This window comes from Podarcis erhardii (assembly GCF_964252035.2).
Source record: "Podarcis erhardii genome assembly, chromosome: Z".
In the NCBI taxonomy this organism is placed as follows: domain Eukaryota; kingdom Metazoa; phylum Chordata; class Lepidosauria; order Squamata; family Lacertidae; genus Podarcis; species Podarcis erhardii.
This window is the reverse complement of record NC_138504.1, coordinates 12,272,519-12,295,384: the sequence shown is the minus strand read 5'-3', so window position 1 is coordinate 12,295,384 and position 22,866 is coordinate 12,272,519. Positions and strand designations below refer to the sequence as shown.

The 22,866-nt window shown below is 42.5% G+C and overlaps 1 protein-coding gene and 1 long non-coding RNA gene across 4 annotated transcripts in view; one reads left to right on the top strand and one right to left on the bottom strand.

Annotated features, from left to right (window-relative positions):
- Positions 1-744: 744 nt before the first annotated feature.
- Positions 745-3,659, bottom strand: LOC309334199. The gene is made up of 3 exons (XR_014152942.1): positions 3,511-3,659; positions 3,004-3,138; positions 745-964 (listed from the first exon to the last, which is right to left on the bottom strand). It is a non-coding gene; the product is annotated as an uncharacterized lncRNA (long non-coding RNA).
- Positions 2,719-22,866, top strand: part of LOC309334198 (THO complex subunit 2-like) — a 56,796-nt gene continuing 36,648 nt past the window's right edge. The window contains exons 1-8 of one of the 3 annotated variants that reach the window (XM_081848370.1): positions 2,719-3,165; positions 13,220-13,263; positions 14,318-14,409; positions 15,747-15,798; positions 18,006-18,076; positions 18,696-18,817; positions 22,016-22,149; positions 22,597-22,763. In XM_081848370.1, coding sequence (XP_081704496.1) covers positions 2,768-3,165; positions 13,220-13,263; positions 14,318-14,409; positions 15,747-15,798; positions 18,006-18,076; positions 18,696-18,817; positions 22,016-22,149; positions 22,597-22,763 — 1,080 coding nt within the window. In that variant the 5' untranslated portion in view covers positions 2,719-2,767. The remainder of the gene's footprint in view (positions 3,166-13,219; positions 13,264-14,317; positions 14,410-15,746; positions 15,799-18,005; positions 18,077-18,695; positions 18,818-22,015; positions 22,150-22,596; positions 22,764-22,866) is intronic. The other 2 variants (XM_081848372.1, XM_081848371.1) reach the window with 2 other exon arrangements.

Below are 22,866 nucleotides of genomic sequence, written 5' to 3'. Positions count from 1 at the left end.
GTAAATGAATGAATGTACATTTTTTTACTTTCAACATTCATATATTTGCCAAAAAACCTTCCAACATCATAGCTGTCAACGTTTTCCCCCTTTTAAGGGAAATTCTCTTATTCTGAATAGGATTCCTCACAAGAAAAGGGAAAAGTTGACAGCTATGCAACACTGCTGTGGAGCAGTGTGAAGAGACACCTCTCCTTTGGAAAGGGGGGGGGGGTGCTGCTCAGAGGCCAGGGGCGGCAGCAGCTGCCCAGAGGACTCCCAAGGAGAGAGGAAGCTGAGGGAACACTGTAAGGGAGGGTGTTCGAAAAGGGGTGAGAGGATGCCAGCTCTGCAGGCAAGGGGTGACATAGCTGGGCTCCTGAGCCCCATGGGAGTGCTGCAGAGTGAATGGAGTTGGTCAAGGCAGCCTTGGACCCAGAAAGGTTGAAAACCTCTGCCATAATTGACTGAAAAGGCCCTGTAACAACCACCTGCCAGATCACATTTAGCCAGAGAAAATGTGCTTTAAATGTATGATGTGGATTGTTCTCTGCTTCTGGCAAACATCTTCAAAGGCTCATTAATGTTCCAAATGATAAACTGGTTTGTAATCAACAAATGATTACATTCTGGAGTATGTTTGTTTATATTGTTACAAAAGCCAGGTGTCTGCTCCCTCTCTCTGCCAAGCAGTGGCCAGAGCGCATGGGGTCACAAATACCCCAGGGTCTGTGTGGAGAATAGAAGACACTGTGGAGACTCTAGTGTTTTAAGAAATAAGGTTTATTTGTCTATTTACGCTCTCAGTCTGCGTGAACAGGGTTCAAATGTTATTGCATGACCCAAAGCATTGCAGGCAGCCGTTCCTTCTCCCTCAACAAGATGGATCTCAGCCTTTCTTCCTCTTTCTTCTTCCCAGAAGCCCCTTCCCCTTCCCCAGAGCAGTTCACTGGCAACCTTCCAAATCTCCAGTCACTGGTCACACCTGGTGCAAGAAGTTCTATTGCTTTATTAAGCTACCCAGGAATTCCTTTGCTTATTCCTTATATTATCCCTTCCTATCACAAATAACCCCAAATCCTAGCATTGTTTACCGTATTTTTTTCATCTATAAGACACCTCCATTTAAGACTCCTATTTAAGAAAACGGGGGGAGATGGCCCCCATGTATAAGACACCTCCAAAGTTTGGACATAATTTTTTAGGGGAAAGAACCTAGTCTTATACAGTACATGGAAAAATATGGTAATTTTAGTGTTTAAGTGGAGCCCTCCAGTTCTGTAACAGTATTCTTAGATCACATTTTACCTTGGGGTGCCATGGTGGGTGGGTTACATGCAATCTACATACCCAGAAGATGAATTAAATTCAGTAGAATTAATATTGTAGCCTTTCCCTGCTGGCATAGAGGGCAAAGCAGAGGCACATCAAAGTTGTTAAATGCTATAAAGAAAAAGCGGCATTCACATGTTATATTCTATGAGTGAGCAGTCTTTATACCTGTGTACGCAACCATTCGGAGGGACGCGGGTGGCGCTGTGGGTAAAACCTCAGTGCCTAGGACTTGCTGATCGTAAGGTCGGCGGTTCGAATCCCCACGGCGGGGTGAGCTCCCATCGTTCGGTCCCAGCTCCTGGCCACCTAGCAGTTTGAAAGCACCCCTAAGTGCAAGTAGATAAACAGGTACTGCTTTATAGCGGGAAGGTAAAACGGCGTTTCCATGTGCGGCACTGGTGCTGGCTCGCCAGTTGCAGCTTTGTCACGCTGGCCACGTGACCCGGAAGTGTCTTCAGACGGTGCCGGCTCCCAGCCTCTTGAGCGAGATGAGCGTGCAACCCTAGAGTCGGTCACGACTGGCCCGTACGGGCAGGGGTACCTTTACCTTTACCTTTTTACGCAACCATTCAACTTCACAAATCAACTAGTTTACACTCTTTCATGCAAACAATTGCACATCTATAGTCTGTATCTGGTGTTAAGTGTAAAGCGAACAAGCTAACGGAGACAAGTCAAGGTGCAACATGGCTCTGTTGTTATACGATAAAATTAAGGCTATGTGCCTAAAGCACATTTCCTGAGCCTTGGGATAGCTAACATGGGTGGAATCAAGACACATATGAAATTCATGTGACTACAACTCCCATAATCTTTGGTCATTGGCCACACTTCTGCTTGCCCCATGTTTCCTAAGCACAAGTCTGAGAGGTTTATTGTTTAACCCATTGTTTCCCTGGGGAAAACCGGCTGTTTACCGCTGGGGGCTTATCCATACAGTACTTACTTCTCCTGTGCTCTTAAAGCTCTGTGTCGGAGCCCTGTGTTGTTTTTTGCTCCAAAGCTTTCCATGTGAAAACCCTCTTTTTAACACTAAATCAGAGCAAATGGAAAGAAAACCGTGGAAAATCTGAATTGACCTTTGCTCCAATTCAGTTTTAAAGAGCAGATCTTCGTGGAAAAGCTTGGGATAATAATAATAATAATAATAATAATAATAATAATAATAAAGTTAGGGCATGGAATGTTAAAGCGCAATCCTTTGCCTGGAATGAGTGGGGCAAAGGGTGAGGGGAGATAGACTTTGTGCTTAGCGTGCGGAAACTTGTTGTGGGTCACTTTAACCCCAGAGCAGCAGCGCAGGTGTGCAAAACTGAATTAAAAGCGGGGCGGGGCGCCGTCCACGTAAGGCCCCCTCCCCCGCGCAAAGTCCATCACATGACCCCGGCGCACGGGAACTATTTAAACAGCAGGCCTCGGCCCAAGAAGTCTGCAGTTGTACTGAAGGGAAGGCATGGTCTACTACCCTGCGCCTGCCGGCCCTCTCCGTTCCTCCCGGCGGAGCCCCGCACTGCCCCTGCGCCTAGTCCGCGCCATGCCGCCAAGGAAGCCCAGGTTCTCCCGCCCTCAAAAGCATCCTCCTCCTCCTCCTCCTCCTCCCCGTCGTCGTCCTCGTCCTCGCCCTCCTCCTCCATCGCCGCCCACTTTCCCGTCATGCTCGTCATGGCCGCCCCCACCGTCCCCTCTGACCTCGGGCCCGCCGTTCTCGCATCCGGGCTTTCGGCACTACACCAGGAAGATGGCGGCGGGAGCGGCGGCCTCAGCGGTGGCATCGACATCGGGGGCATCCACGGCGGCGGCGCTCCCTGCCGAGTGGATCAAGAACTGGGACAAATCGGGCAAGATCGAATTGTGAGTCCGGGGAGGCGTGGGGGTCTGGGGGGAGGCGCAGCGGCGTGGGGGGTGGTAAGGGGGGGGTAAAGACATGGTGGGAGGGGGAGCAGGCGAGGTGCGCTGGGTAGAAGATCGGCGAGGGTGGGCAATGGAGGGCCTGATCCCACTCCCCCAAGCCCTCAGATCGGCGGCTCCTGCTGTGGGGACGAGATCCCCCCTTTCCCGCGCGCGATCCCCCTCCCCCGATCTCCGCCGCCCCTTCCCAGCGCTAGGCCCTGAGGTGACTCCAGGCTTCCCTCGCTCCTTTCAGCGCCGCGCCCGCCCCCATCTCTTCTTGCGCTAATCCTCCCCCCCGGCCCAGACCTTTAGATCTCGGCCCTTCTTCCTCTCGCTCTGCTCGGAGATCAGATCGCTTTGAGATCTTTTCCCTGCCTCGCGATGAAAACGGGACAGGCGCGCTCACGGGGGGGGGGGGTTGTCTCTCGGTGGGATCCCCCCCCCCAACCATCCCACTCCCCTACGATCGCCGCCTTTCCCGTTTCCATCGTGAGGCAGACGTTCGTCAAAAGCTGTGTGATGTTAGGTATCCTGGGCCCATCCTTCCTTCCCTTTCTTTCCTTTCTTTCTCTCCCCCGTTATTATTGTCATTATTGTTACGTTAACCAGCCCTCGCCTTTTGGTAATGTTCCCCACTCCCCACCATAGCTGGACCTTCCTTCCTGCAGTTGCATTGTTGTTCGTTTGTTCAACAATTTATTCTTTCAACCATCTGAATAGAAAGCTATCTTTAGAGAAGCGTGAAGCTTGGATGCTGTAAGTGTAAGCCTTTCCCCCACCATCTTAGCTTGCTTAGGGGCTGCCTTTTGGTACCTTCCCCAGTGAGGTTTATGGTCTTTCTGGCTCCAGTTTTGTACATCTTAGTGTTTCTGCTAATAAAATCGGACCGCTTGCTGAAGGTGTAATGGGGTTGGACAGCAACCCTAATCCCTCTCACTAGAGAGTGGGTTCCATTGAAGTCAGTCAGGCTTGCTTCTGAATAAACGTGCTTAGTAGGATCATGCTATAAAAGTTGCCTTTTGTAGTTTAGCTGCAGTGGGATTTGAAGACTTTGTGGATCGAGAGCTGTCATTATGCAGAAAGCAGATACAGTGGTACCTCAGGTTAAGTACTTAATTCATTCCGGAGGTCCGTTCTTAACCTGAATCTGTTCTTAACCTGAAGACCACTTTAGCTAATGGGGCCTCCTGCTGCCGCCGCGCCGCCAGAGCACGTTTTCTGTTCTTATCCTGAAGCAAAGTTCTTAACCTGAGGTACTATTTCTGGGTTAGTGGAGGCTGTAACCTGAAGCATATGTAAACTGAGGTACCACTGTACTTCAGTTATCAACTTACAAATGCTAACAACTAAACAGAATATAAATTCCTTAAATGAATTGAATTGAAATCAAGCAGCTATGCTGCTATGCAGTATCCCAGACCACGATTTATAGCCCAGTCCCAAGTATGTTTATTCATATCTAAATCATACTGACATCAATTAAATTTAATTCCAGATTTACTTAGGATTGCAGCCTATAGCCTGAGCTAGTGTGGTCCAACCTCTCAGACTTAGTGGGATACAAGAGTATTTCAATGCAGAACATGCGGCCACACACAGAATTTAATTTCCAAATTGTAAATTAAAGTGCTTGCAATATAGTTAATTATATTTAATATATACAATATATTCAAATGGATATATAAATGAATACACAATTAAATAAAAATACATTTATTTAATAAAATTTAATACACAAACACTTGTCTCTTTCTTTAACAATGAAGACATTGAGTTCCTGTCAGCATAAGCAGGCAGGGTATAAAAATAAAATCATTTTAGAAGGCTTCTAATAAAAAAACAATTCAAAGCTCTTGTGAAGTCAGTAAATAAATGCAGCCTGTGAAGAAGCTTGAAAAGCTTGAAGAATAAATACCTGAACTTAAATGTAATATTGTGGGAGGGTGGAACTCTTGTTTCCCAACCCTTCCCAAAAAATCCTGGAGTGTAGTTTTAAATTGGCCAAAGGACTGGAGAGGACCAGAAAATACAGTAATTGCTGCATCACTTTTTTTTTAGTGCAATGAAGGAATCTGGATTTATTTGTATATTTTAAGCAGCAAAATGAGAACAGATCTTCCTCTTTGCAGGGATGTTTACAATTCTAGGATGATTTAGTCCAGTTGAGCATGTAGACATGCATAGGATTGTGCGATTACCAACTTTTTGCTTAAGAAGGAAAGAAAGGAGGTGGGGAGGGGGTGGCCAACTAGCCTGGAAAATAACTGCACCTTCATTGCGCTATGTGCAGCCAGGATCAAAACCTATCCAGGAGGACACAGGAAGCAGCAGCAGCAAACTAAAATAGGGAAGCTGAATGCGAATTTGGCTGTTTTCCTATCCTCTTATATAAGTATTTTTCCTCTTGGCACCCCCTTCTTGCACCGCCTCCCCAGCTCTACAACACAGCAATAAAACCACACACATATCATGTGATATGCGAAGTGCCCCTTAGAATGCCACAGCTGATTATTTGCCCAATCTTTGTAATGAGAATCCGTTGTCTGTGATGGGGCTGCAGCCAAGCTCAGGTGCAAGCAGAGCAACCCTCACCTGAATGCTATTTAAGCTTTGATCAATGTGCCAATAATTATTAGCATTGTAGTGCATTAATAGAGGGAGGAGGGTTGGGGCAGGGGAGGATCGAGGGAGCCAGCAGTGCAACCACAGGTTCTTGTCCTCCCAAGCAGTGCCGTCCAACCACCTGGTGTGCCCGCAGCTGGGAATGGAGTGCAACACTTAGTTGCTGCTGCTTCTGCTGCTGGTGGTCATTAACAGGGAGGGGCTCATAGGAAGGGCCGCCAAAAAAGACCTCAAGGGCCACATGTTGGACCACCCCAGTGTGAGCAGTACTCTCTTGAAGGTAACTCGCATTCAATACAGGTAATTTACTTTTGAGGGATGAAGACTGTAAGGATCCCACTCTTTGTATATGATTGCTTGGAAAAAATTCTCATTGATCTTGGTGGGACATCTTACTAAACACACCAAACTGAGACTTAGAAAGTCTATTTCTTGGAATATGCATGATGTGGTCCCATCATATTATCAATCCTGCAAGTGTTCTTCATGTGCAGATGGGTTTGCAAATGCGACTTGTAATAGTTCAGTAGGTATTAAGTACAAGTCTTGTTTTTGGAATGAACAAATTCTAAGTAATCCTTCTGTATTAATGTACCTAAGTATGACAGTGGCCATCCCAGTTCTGATTTCTTTTGACAGTGTAGTTAGGATATTACTACAAAATAATTTTTAGATCCAGTTAGGTACAGTCGGTCCAATTTATTTGCTGAAACTATTGGGCACCTCAAAACTGCAAACAATCTAGTTGAGATACACTTTCTAACAAAGAAATGAGATCCAGGGGCAAGAGCTGTTCTCATTCGATTGGGAGCCACCCAGTGTGACTGGGGAAACCCAGCCAGATGAGCTGGGTATAAATAAATTCTTCTCCTTCTTCCTGAAATTTCCAGGTCCATAAAATTTTAGCCGCAACATCTTGATGTGCTGGTTCAATTATCCACACAGTTTTAGACTTCAGTAGCCCACTATGTGGGTTTGATACAAATATATACCTGTGAGGAAAACATCTTAATTTTTTTGGGTCACAGAAGATTTCCATTTTCAAAGTGTACCAGCATAGGTTAGACCAGGGGTAGGCAACCTAAGGTCCGTGGGCTGGATGCAGCCAATTGCCTTCTCAATCCGGCCCACGGATGGTCCAGTAATCAGCGTGTTTTTACATGAGTAGAATGTGTCCTTTTATTTAAAATGCATCTCTGGGTTATTTGTGGGGCATAGGAATTCGTTGGTGGGTTTTTTCAAAATATTGTCTTGCCCACCACATGGTCTGAGGGAAGGTGGACCGGCCCACAGCTGAAAAAGGTTGCTAACCCCTGGGTTAGACTGTGTTCACCTCTTCCCAGAAATACCTGCTGTCAGGCATGAATATTAGCTGAAACCCTTGTCTTCATAGAGTTCAAAACCTGTTTAGATGTGTGTTTCGTGTATGATAGAAGTTCCTAACTAATTTTAAATTGGTTTAAAAAATATCTTGTTTTTGTAGTGTCTCTGTTCATAAACATGACTGCTGCTATTCCCCAAAGGTCCCTCATTATCTGCTCTGCTGCTTACTGTATTTTTGTGCCTTTAAATATCTTCTAGAAAAAAAATTACATTCTAAACTAGTTGTTAGGACCAGCTTAAAGTTCAGTCAGTCATGTATTAATATTACAACAATTTCTAAAATGTGCACGGGGTCAGAGAAGATAAGAAATTACAGGCTCATAAGCCTAAAGTCTCTCCCAGGCAAATGAGTGAAAAGCATTACATAGGAACCTAGGAAGTTGCCTTATATGAAGTCCATATTGATCCATCTAGCTCAGTATGATCTGCTCTGACCAGCAGCAGCTGTCCAGAGTTTCAGATAGGGGTTATTTCCAGCACTACCTGGATTGAATCTGGGACCTTCTGTACACAAGGCAAGTACTCCATCACTGAGCTTTGGTTCTTCCCTGAGCTATGAGCTGCAATTATCAAACATATAGAATAATAAGGTTGAAGAGGAAGAATAATAGTCTCTGCAAAGAAAAGGCTTTTCTCACCATTTTTAAAGTGGTGCCCCAAAGGTAGCCCCAAAGTGCAGTGCTACCTTCATTGGTATCCTACAGATGTTTGAATTACATCTCTCATTAGTCTCAACAAACATCTGCATGCTGTTCGGGGCTGATGAGAGTTGTAGTACGAAATACGCAGAAGGCATTAGTTGGGAAAGTCTGGTATAGATACAAGTAATTTGGTAAACATTATATAATTGAATTGCCGAAAAAACAACAACCATGTAATGAAGCCTGTCTATGTGTCCTTTAAAAAAAAGATGACATGGGGAAAATGTGTTGAAGTTTATAAAATAGCCAGTGACCACAATTGAATGTGACTTAAGCCATGGTGGTATATGGCTTACTTGAACTGGGACTTGGTGTGTATGAGCAAGTTTGTTTTGCTGCTCTTGGTTCATGCTTTGACGAAGCAAACCACAATTCCTGGCTTCATGTTATGTTAATCCAAAGATCATGGTTTGTTTAGTTTCCAATAAACCATGATTAGTATGTTAACAACATACTTCGGCAACAGATCATGTTTTATTTCCCAAGCACAAAAAAAGGACGGGATCAGACTTGCACAGTAAGCCATGGGGCATGCCCATGGTGAGACAGAATTAGTTTTCATAGCACTAAAACTTTTGGTCAACCAATGAAATTGATTGGCAGTAGATTTAGTGTATACAATAGGAAATGTTATTTCATAAAATGCATATTTAACATAACAGATTAGTTAACATTGACAAAAATATAATAACAGAGCAGGTTTATACAAAATTGTGTTTTCTTAATCTAAACTCGGATGCGGATGGTGCTATGGTCTAAACCACTGAGCGTCTTGGGCTTGCTGATCAGAAGGTCGGCGGTTCGAATCCCCGCGACGGAGTGAGCTCCCATTGCTCTGCCCCAGCTCCTGCCCACCTAGCAGTTGGAAAGCATGCCAAAAAGTGCAAATAGATAAATAGGTACCGCTCCAGCGGGAAGGTAAACAGTGTTTCTGTGTGCTGCTCTGGTTTCACCAGAAGCGGTTTAGTCATGCTGGCCACATGACCCAGAAAAACTGTCTGCAGACAAACGCCGGCTCCCTCGGCCTGTAAAGTGAGATGAGCACCGCAACCCCGGAGTCATTCACGACTAGACCTAACTGTCCAGGGATCCTTTACTTTTACCTTTTTAATCTAAACTCCAGGAGTGAAAATGGGCAGATAATAGCATTAGGCTGGTTTGGTTGCTTGCGTTGTTTTGTGGTGGTATACAAATTCTGAGTTGCCGAATGGTATTTTATTTGGCATCATCTCCTGGTGATTGTGATATTGCCAATGAAGATTCGTATGAGGGAGTTGCCTTTAACTTGTTAGTTGGATTTTTCAAGAATTAATGTTAAAGGATTGCTGCCAGAATTTATTGGGTGAATCCTTTGATTCTGATACCATAAGTATTTCCTCTTTGAATGAAAAGTTGAAAAGATCAAGCACAGAATTTTCAAAAGGAACAAAGAGCAAAATAAAATCACTCTCATTGCCAGTAATTATTTCATATTTATCAGGCGTCTCTCGAAGACTAGATGCTTCTAATCTTAAATGCCTAGACAAATGCCTGCCTGCAGACTGTTAATGTAAATCATATTTACTTTGCTTCAGCAATTGTTTTAAACTAACAGACCTCTTTCCTTCTTTAACTGGAGGTCTGTATCCTTTGTTGCATGCTATGTACACTGGAAACAGTAAAATAAATGAATGATTATTAAATGAACTTTAAGACATTATTTTGTTTACTCTTCATACCTTGTAGTTTTCTTTTGGTTTTTCTGGTGGTGACTTTTGGATTCCTTTTATTTTCCTCACTCTTAATTTCTTTTTATTGAGAATGCCAGACAGTGGTTGTTTACTCCCCAGTCAAAAGTACAGTGATTTGAGAATAAGCCATATTTATGTAAGTAGAATTACCACTTGAGGCTTACGACTGAAATATATTTGTGAGTCAGTTGCTTTTTAACAGTAATAATATTATCAGTTACAGTGCCATTTCCCCCTTAGAACGCTAAATACATGTTTTGTAGCCGTTCTTGCAGTATTGAAAAATCTGCCTTAGTTGAAACTTCACTTCTTCAAGATGTGAGGAAAAACTAGGACTGTTGACTCACGAAAATGCTTTCCTTGCTAACATTGCCTTTGGATAAGGCTGCATCAGGCTGTTACACTAAGCCATAGTTAAGCTCAGAGATCTTCAAGCTCACATTTTCTCCGAAGTGTACAGAAGTAGGAAGTTGGAAGCATTTGTTTCTGTTTTTGCTTAAACATGATTTGTTACTTCATGTGCATTGATAAACTGGTTACTCTTATCTGAAACAAGGTTTTAGGTCATGTTAATATTTATCTTGGTTTATCAGCTCAAACAGAATGATAAAACAGCTCAAAAATCAGCTCAAAACAGAATGATAAAAAGCAGAAGCCAAAACTTCCAAACCATTCCCCCTACGTGGAAGGTGAGGGGAGTGCATGACCTAAGCTCATTTATGTCACTGCTATGTCATGACCTAAATGCTGAAGGTTTTTCTGAATTGCATAACTAAGGGCTATTACATTACATATACACTTAATTAATAGACATAAATGAATGCTGTTTAAAAATTATATTTTCATATACATTCCGCTCGTAACAGCTGAAAGAACAGATTTTTAAATACATACAGAAAGAGAGAACGAAAGAGAGAGGGAACATATTACCATATTTAAGACTGTAAAGAAGAAAATACATTATTGAAGTGAGATGTGAGAGACCATTCATGATTTACAGATACCATTTGCTGTTTCTTTTCTTTGTAATTGCATGTACTCATTTACTGTTTAGATGGTTAGCAGTAAAAAAGAAATTACAGGCTTTTTAAAAAAACAAAAACTGGTCAAGGTCCATTGGTCTTCCTATTGATAGAATCAGTTACATTTGTATTTGAAGGTTCATATTCTAGAATGTTTTGAACCATTCTCTTTGCTAAGTTATCGGTCAGTTGGTGAAACAGTTGGATGGCAGCTGTGTAGACGTGGCTGTGTGATTGTTATGTGAAATTGTTATGGAAGATTTACCATCAATCAGTTTTAGTATTTCTCTGTAGAATTAAACTGTAGTGTTTATCACAGCAGTAGATATGAGTGTAAACAGATACTGATTTTATTTTTCACTCAGTTTGCTGCTTGAGCAAAATCAGTGTACAGAGCCTGCTCCAGAACCCTTTTTCTGGCTCATAAAAAATTGATCGCTGTGTTTTGAGCTACTTCTTGAAGGCGTATTTGTTGTGATTTTCTTGGTAGACCTTTGTGCCCAGTGACAACCTACCTGTAGTCAACGTAATGTAGAAAGTACTGGATGCTTCATAAACAGGCATTTATTCAAGAGGCTGGAGAATAATATCTTTTTAAAAAACAAAACCCTGTGAACATAGAGAAACCTTTATCTCCATCCTATAAGCATTATTGTTCACTAAATATATATACCACCATCCTAAGATCACAGAATGGTTTACAACATAAAAACACAAAACATAATAATAAATACCCCTGACACATTTAAAAGGCCATAGATTCTTTAGCAGTCAAAGTCCTTGTTGATGATGAATGTTTTCACCTGGCAACCAACTGTGCAATGAAGACACCAGGCAAACATTCCTGGGAAGAGCATTCCACAAACGGGGACAAAAAAAGGGCCTGTTCTTGTGTTGCTACCCTCTGAAGTGCTCGGAGGAGTGGGGACACAAATAGGGGCTCAGATGATTATAGGGTCTGGGTCAGTTCATATGGGGAGAGGGTGGTACTTGTAGGTATTGCAGTCCTGAGCCATTTAAGACTTTATAAGTCAAAACTTTGAATTGGGCCTGGTGTAGTCAAACCAGGATTGGTGTTATATGGCCACCACATTCTGTACCAGCTTAAGTTTCTGAACTGAAGCAGAGCATAGAAGTTAGGCTTTCACTTTCCAGGTAGGGGCACAGCTGAGCCAGCAACCAAGGTTGATGGAATGCACTCCATGCCACTGAGGCTACCTGAGCCTCAAGTGACAGGAAAAAGATCCAGAAATGCCCTAAGCCACATAACTGCTCCTTCAGAGGCAGTTTAACCCCATCAAGAGCAGGCCACCTCCTATCCATCTGGTCTAGAGGACCACCCCCTAACTGCTGGATTGAGTTTCAGCTTATTGGCTCTCAACCAGTCCATTACTGAGGCAAGACAGTGGTCCTGCATATCCACAGTCACACCTGTGAATGTAAAGAAGAAGGAGAGCTGTGTGACCATGTAGTCTCAAACCTGGGATGACCCTACTGACTAGTTTCATGTAGATGTTAAACAGCATAGAATATAAAATTGAACCTTAAGGACCATCACCCCTGCCTTGAAGGCTCCATGATCCTGAACAACACTCCCCAAGCATCCAATCCAAGTAGGACTCGAACCACCACAGTTCACGCTCCCTGACCCTCAAGTTTGCACTGATGCTGCCCTGAGTACCTAAGTGGGCATATCTGGGTGAAAACAACTCTTTTCTCACCCACCTAGGTCTCCGTAATACAGACCTGATCAGCCCATTGTCCACAATCGCATCATGGTTGTCTACCTGGCATTCAACAGTAGCAGCTTCAGACTTAAGGGCTAGCTGATAGGGCAAGCACAGTTCCCCAGGTTGTGGGGTGTGGGTGCTGGCACATAGCACAGCCACTAACTTCCTGTGCCGTGTCTGCCCCACCACACACACCAGGCTTCCCTTGTGATTGGGGCTCCTCCTACTCTCCCCAGCTCCTCTGCTCCCACACACATCTTTTCTTCCCTCCAAAAGCAAAACACATTAAGAAACAGTAAAAACAATTAGGATGATGTTAAGCAGGTAGCCCTTACTCTTGTTCTCCCCATGAAGTTGCTCTCCTCAAGGGGATGACTCCCATTTGGTTTCAGCCCCTTCTGGGGTGCCAATTACCGCATCAGCCCTGGACTTTATATAGTCCCCACTCCCCTGGTAGGTTGAGCCCAGATGGGCTGTCAATAAGTCAGCAGTGGGAGAAGTAGGGCAACTTCTATCTCTGCCAGCCAAAAGTGGGAAAAGGCTGGCTTCCTCAAGAGGAAGAATTCAAGCGGGTGTGGAGGAGGGCCAGGTTGCAAACTCCCCTCCACCACTGATTGGAGTTGCTGCCTCGGTGAGTGGGTTATAGGACAAAGGTATTACTGTATTTGTTTATCCGTTATCCTGTCTTTAGCATCAATTTTCAGTATAATGTATTACTGAGTTACAAAATTTTGAATATTGTACCACACAATCAAAAATAATAAATTTTCAGTAGGTGAACTTTCTGGGAACTAAGATGCTTAAAAAATCCATTTCATTTGTTTTAGCTTGCAGCTTTGCCGTAATCTGTCAGAAAATGTAACTTTCAGAGGTAAGTAAATACATTTAAGGCTTTTTTATTAAAAATAATGAAATTAATCTTACACATTAACTAGAGGTTAACTATTTATAGAGGTCAGGATCTAGAAAATTTCAAAACCAGTTCTGTGCCTTCAAACTAGTTTTAAACATGATTTTTGTATAGCAGCCATTCCACACCACATAGCTAACTAAAAACATTTTAACATATGCATGGGAAAGTTTATTCAAAGAAGAAAGTATATACAGTCCAAATAGTTGTATGCCAGCCCTTGGACTGTCTGAGATAGTGATCACTCATCCTAGATTACTGTTAAAAGGACAAACTTTATCATGAATAAAAGAGGGGATGCTGGGGCAATACTTTGTCCCTATACTTTACTCAGGAGGTACTCAGTAGTGCTGTGGGGTCTATCCTGGAGAAGAGACTTTATATTCAAATAAACCTGAGGTATGCCTACTTAATTTGCTTCTTTCTATGGTGGAAGGAAGTAGGATACAGCTAATAAGTGTGAGGAGCTTCCTTCACTCCTCCAGAAGAGTCTTGAGGATATAGTAACGGTGCAAAAGGTTCAAAATGAGTTAAATTAAACTTATCCATTAGTACTCTGAGCAGATCACAGTTCTTTGCACTTTTTGGTTTAAGCGATATTTTCATGTTGCAATACTAACTGTGATAAACTTGAAAAGAGATCATTGAGTGTGTAAAAGATAAAATTTTACTTTTGGATCAGAGCTCTTGCACAGTCACTTGGAACATTCCCTTTTGCAAGCCTTCTTGAAACTAATAGGAACTGTGCAACAGCACACTGCTCTGATACCTATATATTAGACTTTTTCACCTTTTATCAAAAACCTGTCTTGAAATCATTTTTGGCAAAAAACAGGTTTTGGCAAAAAAGAATTGGATTGAAATCTATCTTGGTAATGTTCGGCCATAATTAGAACATAATTGGAAGTAACAAAATGAATTCTGTGAAATTATTGTATAGGAATGCTATAAAATACCCTCATCAGAGTTTAAAATTACATAATTCAGTGCAACTCCCCCCCCCAATGTCTTGCAGGTATCCAGCAGGCTTTATATGAGCTTGCATACCATGTTGTCAAGGGAAACCTAAAGCACGATCAAGCTTCCAGTGTTTTTAATGATGTAATAGTAAGTATATTTTTGTGGTGCCTGTTACCAAAACTTCTTGCTTAGCCTTCTTAGTTCAATGCTGTTTTAAATTTCCAAATGAAACTGAACAAGTTGGAGAATGGTTTTCGGCCACAATTCTTTTCCTTGTGCCAGAATGTTCTAAGTAGGAGGTTTGAATGTCAGGCTGTCTACTAATAACAAAATCTGTTTCTGATTCACTTTGATGTAATTATACTATTTACCGTATACACTCGAGTACAGTGGTGCCCCGCAAGACGAACGCCTCGCAAGACGCAAAACCCGCTAGACGAAAGGGTTTTCCGTTTTGGAGGCGCTTCGCAAAACGAATTTCCCTATGGGCTTGCTTCGCAAGACGAAAATGTCTTGCGAGTTCCTGCGGGTTTTTTTCCCTCCCCCCCCTTTTCCTAAGCAGCTAAGCCGCTTATCAGCTGATCTGCTGATAAGCCGCTTAACAGCTGATCGCTAAAAGCCGCTAAACCGCTAATAGCGCTAATCCGCTAAGCTGTCAATGGGCTTGCTTCGCAAGACGAAAAAACTGCTATACGAAGAGACTCACGGAACGGATTAATTTCGTCTTGCGAGGCACCACTGTATAAGTATATTTTTATGCTGAAAAAGCCCCCCTCGGCTTATACTTGAGTGAGACGGGCAGTGGAGGAACGAGTGGCCCGAAAAGAGCCCTTTCTTGCCGCTGGTCCCGCCGCCGCCCACCTCTTGCAAGGGTAGGCACAGGAGCTGCAGTTGGGATAGCGCAGCGCCGATGGTAGGCAGGGGGAGTGGAGGGGCTGGGGGAGAGAGGGGAAGAGAGAGAGACCTCCTCTGCTGCATGTGCATGGTCCGGTCCGCCACAAGGTCTGGGGGATGGTGAACCAGCCCCCTCCCAAAAAAGTTTGCTGACCCCGGTCTAAAACAACTAAGGGCACAGTTGAGCCAAGCTAATTCAGCCCATGTTTAAGTGCTATTGATGTCTATGGGATGAACACTTGTTCATACTTCTCCACTGAAATCAGTGGGATTTCAGAAAATATAATTTAACCAGTTTCATGCCCTACATTTGAGTTTGAGGGTGAAGGGGATTTCACTTTGTGCTTTAAATGGTGTTTCTAGGGACTGCTGTGGTCACTGTTCTTAAATAGTCTGTGTTTTATAATAGCTTATAGCTGATGACCTCTGGATTATACTGCAGAGGCAGTTTGCCATTGCTCTTTGGATAAAACCCAAAAACATGTGAGACTTAACAGTTGTATCTGTTTTCCTTAGCTGTTGGGGAGACACTGTGATGTATGCAGTTAAAACATATTTACTGTACTCATCAAACTCTTTTCTTTTAATAGGAATTTCGTGATGACATGCCTTCCATTCTGGCAGATGTATTTTGTATTTTAGGTAAGTCCACCCCTCCTTTACCTTCAGAAGCACTGTCACATTTAGTATGTAGCACCCAGGTCACCATGAAGGGATGAGGTTAACTTCTCTTGAAATAATCACTTCTTCTAATAGCAAGCTCAGGTGCTTAGTGCTGATGACTGTGTAGCCAAAACAGGAGCATTCACATGCAAGAGGGACTATCATTATGCTTGGAGAAACCTCAAGGTTTGCGGGAGTATAGTAAACGGGGTGGGGTGGGGAGAACTCACCCACACAAGTCCAATGAGGACCGAGTATGATCAGTGATTATGGAACGCTGCATGTCTATTGATGAGTGAGAGGGCAGTAGGGGAGAGATGCAGAATCAAAGTGTCCTAAAAGAGAACAGGTCTGGCTGGAAATTTGAACAGGACAACTTTACATTGCTGTGTTTGTGGCAAGTTTTTTGTTGTTCAAACTGTTTTTTAACCAGTTTCTTAAAACACACTACTTTAATTTGGTTTAGCAGATATTGAAAAGAAATTTGCTACCCATGCATTATGCTTAGATAAGTATTTTGCACAGAAAAGCAGTCCAAAAATCACATATGTTAGCTTACATTGTTGCTTGTACAGTGGTACCTCTGGTTACGAACTTACTTTGTTCCGGAGGTCCGTTCTTAAGCTGAAACCATTCTTATCCCAAGGCGCGGTTTTTCCTAATGGGGCTTCCCACTGTGCACACGCCTCTGGTGTGTGATTTCTGTTCACATCCTGGGGCAGAGTTTTCAACCAGGAGCAGCTACTTCTGGCTTAGTGGAGTTCGTAACCTGAAGCATTTGTAACCAGAGGTACCACTGTACATGTAAAGCAAGTTTCTGCATCAACATCTGAGTACTGTATATGCTTATACTAATAGAATAAATTGCCTATCCTAAAGCTTAAATTCCTAGCTATTATAAAATTAGAGGATGATGATCCACTGACCAAACAATTGTTGAGGTTTAATGTGACTATCTTGGACCATTCTATCTTAGTGATTTCTAAAGCTTGGTTATTATTCAGCAATGAACACATTGTATTTTATATCTGAGTAATAATGCTATAAATAAACGAAATTAGTTATATGCTAAGTTTGGTGCCATTATTATTTACAGTTTTGATGCCTTAAAGGTTTTCAAAGCAAGTTCATGGGAAATAGTTTCCTATTCCTGTTTTCAAATTTAATCTAATTAATGTATTAACTGTTGCTTATGAAAAATGGTTCCAATTAGAAATATGAAAAAGGAGAAAAAACTAAAAAAATTATTAAAAGGAAGGCATGTGTATGAAAAATAAAATAGTCCTAGACTTTTGCAAGCTTGGCAGTTTCTGTTTTAACTGCTGATAGATTCTCTTTATAGGCATAGATGTTTGCTAGTTGTGTTAAAACATTGCAGGGGAGAGAAAATATGCTACAAATCTAGATGTAGGCGGGTTGTAAATCATGTCTGAAATTATTTCTGTCTTATCAAGGCCTGAGCTAAATAATGATTAGATTTGTGATTTGGTCACAATCGTGTGATCTGTGAATAGACAAGAGTGTTAGTATCATTAGATTGCAGTTGGCAAACCTGTGCACACTTACATAGGACAGCCTTATTGAATGCAGTGATGTTTTCTTCTCAAGAAGCATGCACAAGATTGCACTACAGTCATACCTCGGGTTGTGAACGCTGTGGGTTGTGCGTTTTCGGATTACAGACCGTGCCGAACCTGGAAGTACCGAAACAGGTTACTTCTGGGTTTCGGCTCTTGCACATGTGCAGAAGCACTAAATCACATTTTGCGCATGCGCAGAAGTGCCAAATTGTGTTGCGTGCGCAGGCGAGGCACTGCGGGTTGAGAACATGCCTCCCTCACAGATTACATTTGAAACCCGAGGTATTAAATAATTCTGGGCTTTATTTAAAATAAAACTACACGAAATAGCATTCTAATTTAAGCCTGGGGAATGAGCTAATTTTATATTTATTTAATAATAAACCTCTAATATCAATCCTTATTACTGGAATAGTCAACTATTCCTATGAGCCAACTATACCTATCAAACAACCACTCCAGAAACGCTAAATTCTGGGGTAGTTGTTTGATAGGCGTATTTTCAGGATATTTTCTGAAATGAAAAATCATAGAACAGAAGACTCAGAAAACAGGCAAATATTGTTGCTATGTTATGCCAATTCCTCTCCTGTGTTGTTTTTTAAGACATTGAAACTAGTTGCTTAGAAGAAAAAAGCAAGAGGGATCAGTTCATGCAGTTGGTGTCAGCATGTTTGGTAAGTTATGCTTCTGTATATTTTTTGCTTTAAAAAAGGGAAAAAGTTGAGTTTTAAAATTTCTATGCAAGGTATAATTAGTTTGCTGACCCCTACATTTTAGCTACATTTTCGTTATCCAGATTTGATGCATTTATATGAGACATGACATTTGTGAAAAGATGACAGTTAGTCTCAAGTTCATTTTGCTGCCCTCTTGTGGAATATATACAGTTCTGCACATGTGAAATGTAGAATTCCCCCCCCCCCCTGAGACTTAGGCTTAGTTCTCAGTTCACTGCTAGACCTGTGTCTGAGCTGTGCCTCTTTAGGTTGTAAGTGGGGTTCCAAGTGACTGAATGTTTCTCTGTCGTCTCTCTCTCTCTCTCAGAAGTACCATGTTATAGAGAGAAGTCTAGGTTAGAAACCTCCTCCCATTTTCTTGCTAGGAAGGCTTTTTTGTACCAAGTAACGTTCAGTCGCATGAGCACAGCCTGAAGCAGTACAGCTTCAAGTACAGGTTTTTCACCAGGCCTGAATCTTCATGTCTTTAATTTGAATTATTTTTGTTTTCATTGTAAGATAACCAAAGGTCAGATGCTGCAATAGATAATGTCTATTGTGTTCTTTTCCCACTCAGTACTTGGTTTCAGATACTATACTAAAAGAACGCCTGGACCCAGAAACGTTAGAATCATTAGGGCTCATCAAGCAGTCTCAGCAGTTTAATCAGAAATCTGTGAAAATCAAGACAAAACTTTTGTAAGTACAAAACTAAGTTCCAGTTGAGTGTATGTCTCAGCAGCAATCCAAAATTGTATTTGTGGTTTGCTCCTGAATGTAGTTTGTTGGAGAGAAACAAACCCTGGTTCAGACACGAAGTCTGCTGCTGCTCCATGTTTTGTTTCACTGCATATAATAATAATGTAACAATAATATAACAACAACAATGAAGTACAATGAAATACAAGTGTTAAGCTGCATGTATCAACTTGTAGCTTCAGCCCAGCATGCTGAATGTGGCCGCTGAGAAAGGTTATTAGCCTAAATCAGAGGTTTGCAATCTTTAAGACAAAAAGAGCCACTTGGACCTGTTTCCGAAGGAAAAAAACTGGGAGCCGCAAAACCATTGCGACATTTAAAACAAATATATCTCCGGAGCCGCGATCTGACAGCGGGCGGGAAGGTGACGTCGGGACGGTGCGTGACTAACGCACGCACCGCCCCCATGCGACGTCACAGCCAGTACAGCGCCCGCCACAGTGGGGAGTGTCGGGGCGCACAATGCGCCTCCTCCCCTCGCTAGTATCCGCCGCGGCAAAGGTGTAAAAGAGCCACATGCGGCGCCGGAGCCGCGGGTTGCAGACCCCTGGCCTAAATGCTTCAAGTCTTTGGCTAAAATGCAGCCAGAGAGACACATACAGTAGTACATCATGCTCAAGATGAAATATCTGAAATTTTCAGATATTTGAAGAAACTTAATTTCCTGATCTTGCAGTACAAAATCCTGGTGCCCATGTACAATATTACGAACACAGAACCATTTAACATTAATTACAAAATAAAAAGTGAAACTTATTTTTGAAACAGTGCAAGGTATTCCTACAGTCATGAGATACATCCATGTCAAAGATGACAAAAGATTTTCATCCACACACACGCACACCCCCCCCCTAGTGCTTTGCACTCTCCCACAGACACCACACAGAAAGCCACTACTTGAAGACTGGTGAACCTCTCTATACAGTATAAGCATTTAATAGATGCAAAATAATGCAGTTGGAAGAAGCAGTTTGCAACTTCTATCTGCATACAGTATTTTCAATGAGCTCCAGGTATGTACAGTGAGGGGGAAAAGTATTTGATCCCCTGCTAAATTTGCCTGTTTGCCCCCCGACGAAGAAATGACCAGTCCATAATTTTAATGGTAGGTTTATTGTAGCTGTGAGAGACAAAATAACAACAGGAAAACACCCAGAAGACAAAAGTTAGAGATTGATGTGCAGTATAATGAGTGAAATAAGTATTTGATCCCCTTGCAAAAGATGACTTAGTACTTGGTGGCAAAACCCTTGTTGGCAATTTCAGAGGCCAGACGTTTCTTGTAGGTGGCCACCAGGTTTGCACACATCTCAGGAGGTATTTTGTCCCACTCCTCTTTGCAGATCCTCTCCAAGTCAGTAAGATTTTGAGGCTGATGTGTAGCTACTCGAAACTTCAGCTCCCTCCACAGATTTTCGATGGGATTAAGGTCTGGAGACTGGCTAGGCCACTCCAGGACCTTAATGTGCTTATTCTTGAGCAACTCCTTTGTTACCTTGGCCATGTGTTTTGGGTCATTGTCATGCTGGAATACCCATCCTCGACCCATTTTCAGTGCCCTGGCTGAGGGAAGGAGGTGCTCACCCAAGATTTGACATGGTCCTGTCCATCGTCCCTTCGATGCGGTGAAGGTGTCCTGTCCCCTTAGCAGAAAAACGCCCCCAAAGCATAATATGTTCCCCTCCATGTTTGGAGGTGGGGATGGTGTTCTTGGGGTCGTAGGCAGCATTCCTCCTCCTCCAAACACGGTGAGTTGAGGTGATGCCAAAGAGCTCGATTTTGGTGTCATCTGACCACAACACTTTCACTCAGTTCTCCTCTGGGTCATTCAGATGTGCATTGGCAAACTGCAGATGGGCATGTACATGTGCTGTCTTGAGCAAGGGGACCTTGTGGGCTCTGCAAGATCTCAGTCCTTCACAGTGTAGTGTGTTACCAACTGTTTTCATGGTGACTATTGCTGCCCTGAGATCATTCCCCCGTGTAGTTCTGGGCTGCTTGCATAGATCTTGCATAGAGCCCCAGACCGAGGGAGGTTGACAGTTATTTTGTGTTTCTTGCATTTGTGAATTATTGCACCAACTGTTGTCACCTTCTCACCAAGCTGCTTGGCAATACAGTGGTACCTCGGGTTAAGAACTTAATTTGTTCCGGAGGTCCGTTCTTAACCTGAAACTGTTCATAACCTGAAGCACCACTGTAGCTAATGGGGCCTTCTGCTGCCGCCTTGCCGCCAGAGCATGATTTCTGTTCTCATCCTGAAGCAAAGTTCTTAACCCGAGGTACTATTTCTGGGTTAGCGGAGTCTGTAACCTGAGGTACCACTGTAGTCTTGTAGCCCAGTCCAGCCTTGTGCAGGTGTACAATCTTGTCCCTGACATCCCTGGACAGCTCTTTGGTCTTGGTCATGGTGGCTACTTTGGAATCTGCTGGATTGATTGCTTCTGTCGACAGGTGTCTTTTGTACAGATACTGAAATGAGCTGGGATTACAAGTAAGGCCTCTTCCTTACAGCAGGTGCTTCTAATCTCAGCTTGTTACATACAGTGAAGATACCAGGTAGCCTGACATCTGGCTGGTTGATAGGGGATCAAATGCTTGTTTCACTCATTCTAATGCACATCAATCTCTGACTTTTGTCTTCTGGGGGTTTTCCTGTGGTTGTTCTGTCTCTCACAGCTACAGTAAACCTACCATTAAAGTTATGGACTGGTCATTACTTCATCAGAGGGCAAATGGGCAAATTTAGCAGGGGATCAAATACTTTCCCCCCTCACTGTAAGCAGCTTGTATCAGCGTGTAGCTTGTACGCAGTAGAGTTAAATCAGGAGTGGGAACCTTATGCCCTCCAGATGTTGCTGAACTACAACTCCCATCAGCCCTAGCAAGCATGGCCAAGGGCCAGAGATGATGAGAATTGTAGTTCAGCAAACATCTGAAGGGCCAAAGGTTCTCCATACCTGGGTTAAATAGACCATATAAATGAGTTCTTAAATTGAATTCAGTTTCACATCTATGGAAACGTAATATGAAAACCTAGAGAAATAAATGCAGATATGATCAGTTCAGTATTACTGTAAGGACGGCTTTAATTTAAAAACGTCAACATGTTATTTTTGTTCTTTATTCTTTCTGTAGTTATAAACAACAGAAATTCAATTTATTAAGAGAAGAGAATGAAGGTTATGCGAAACTGATTGCTGAACTGGGCCAAGATTTATCTGGCAATATCACTAGTGAACTGATCTTAGAAAATATCAAATCTTTAATAGGTAAGGCAAATACACTGGCATGTTTGACATTTTTCCTGGATAGCTATGATATGTTTTGGATTTAACCCAATGCTAATTTTAATTTATAAACACTTGCTCCCCCCCCCCCAAAAGAATGTTACCTGGTTTTGAACATTCAGCCCAACTGAAATTGTGGGCATGTCTCTATAGTTTCTAAGTGTGGTATCTGACCTAAGTCACACTCTGAATAGGCCCGCTGTAACTTAAGTTAGTCAGAAACAACCCTTAATTCTTATATCTAGTCCTGTAAAGACATAGGGCAAATTCCATATTCCTGTAAATGTACTGATATTGGTGTGCCTAATTATGAAATACAGTTAATAAATTTCTGTTTGACATTGATAGAAAACATTTTCTGATACAGCTAAAAGGGTTGTTTTAGTTGCCTTAGGCAGTGATAACTTTTTAAATCTCCTTTTTTTGTAGGGTGTTTCAACCTTGATCCCAATAGAGTGTTGGATATTATTTTAGAAGTCTATGAATGCAGGCCAGAGTATGATGAATTCTTTGTACCTTTGATAGAATCTTACATGTACATGTGTGAACCTCAAACACTCTGCCATATCCTTGGATTCAAATTCAAGTTTTATCAGGTAATGCAGGTGTTAGTAGTCTAAAATTCATTGGTATTAGTGTGTTTTTCAGTTACCTGATGCTTATTTTCTTAATATGAAACATTAGTCGAAATAATTTTGT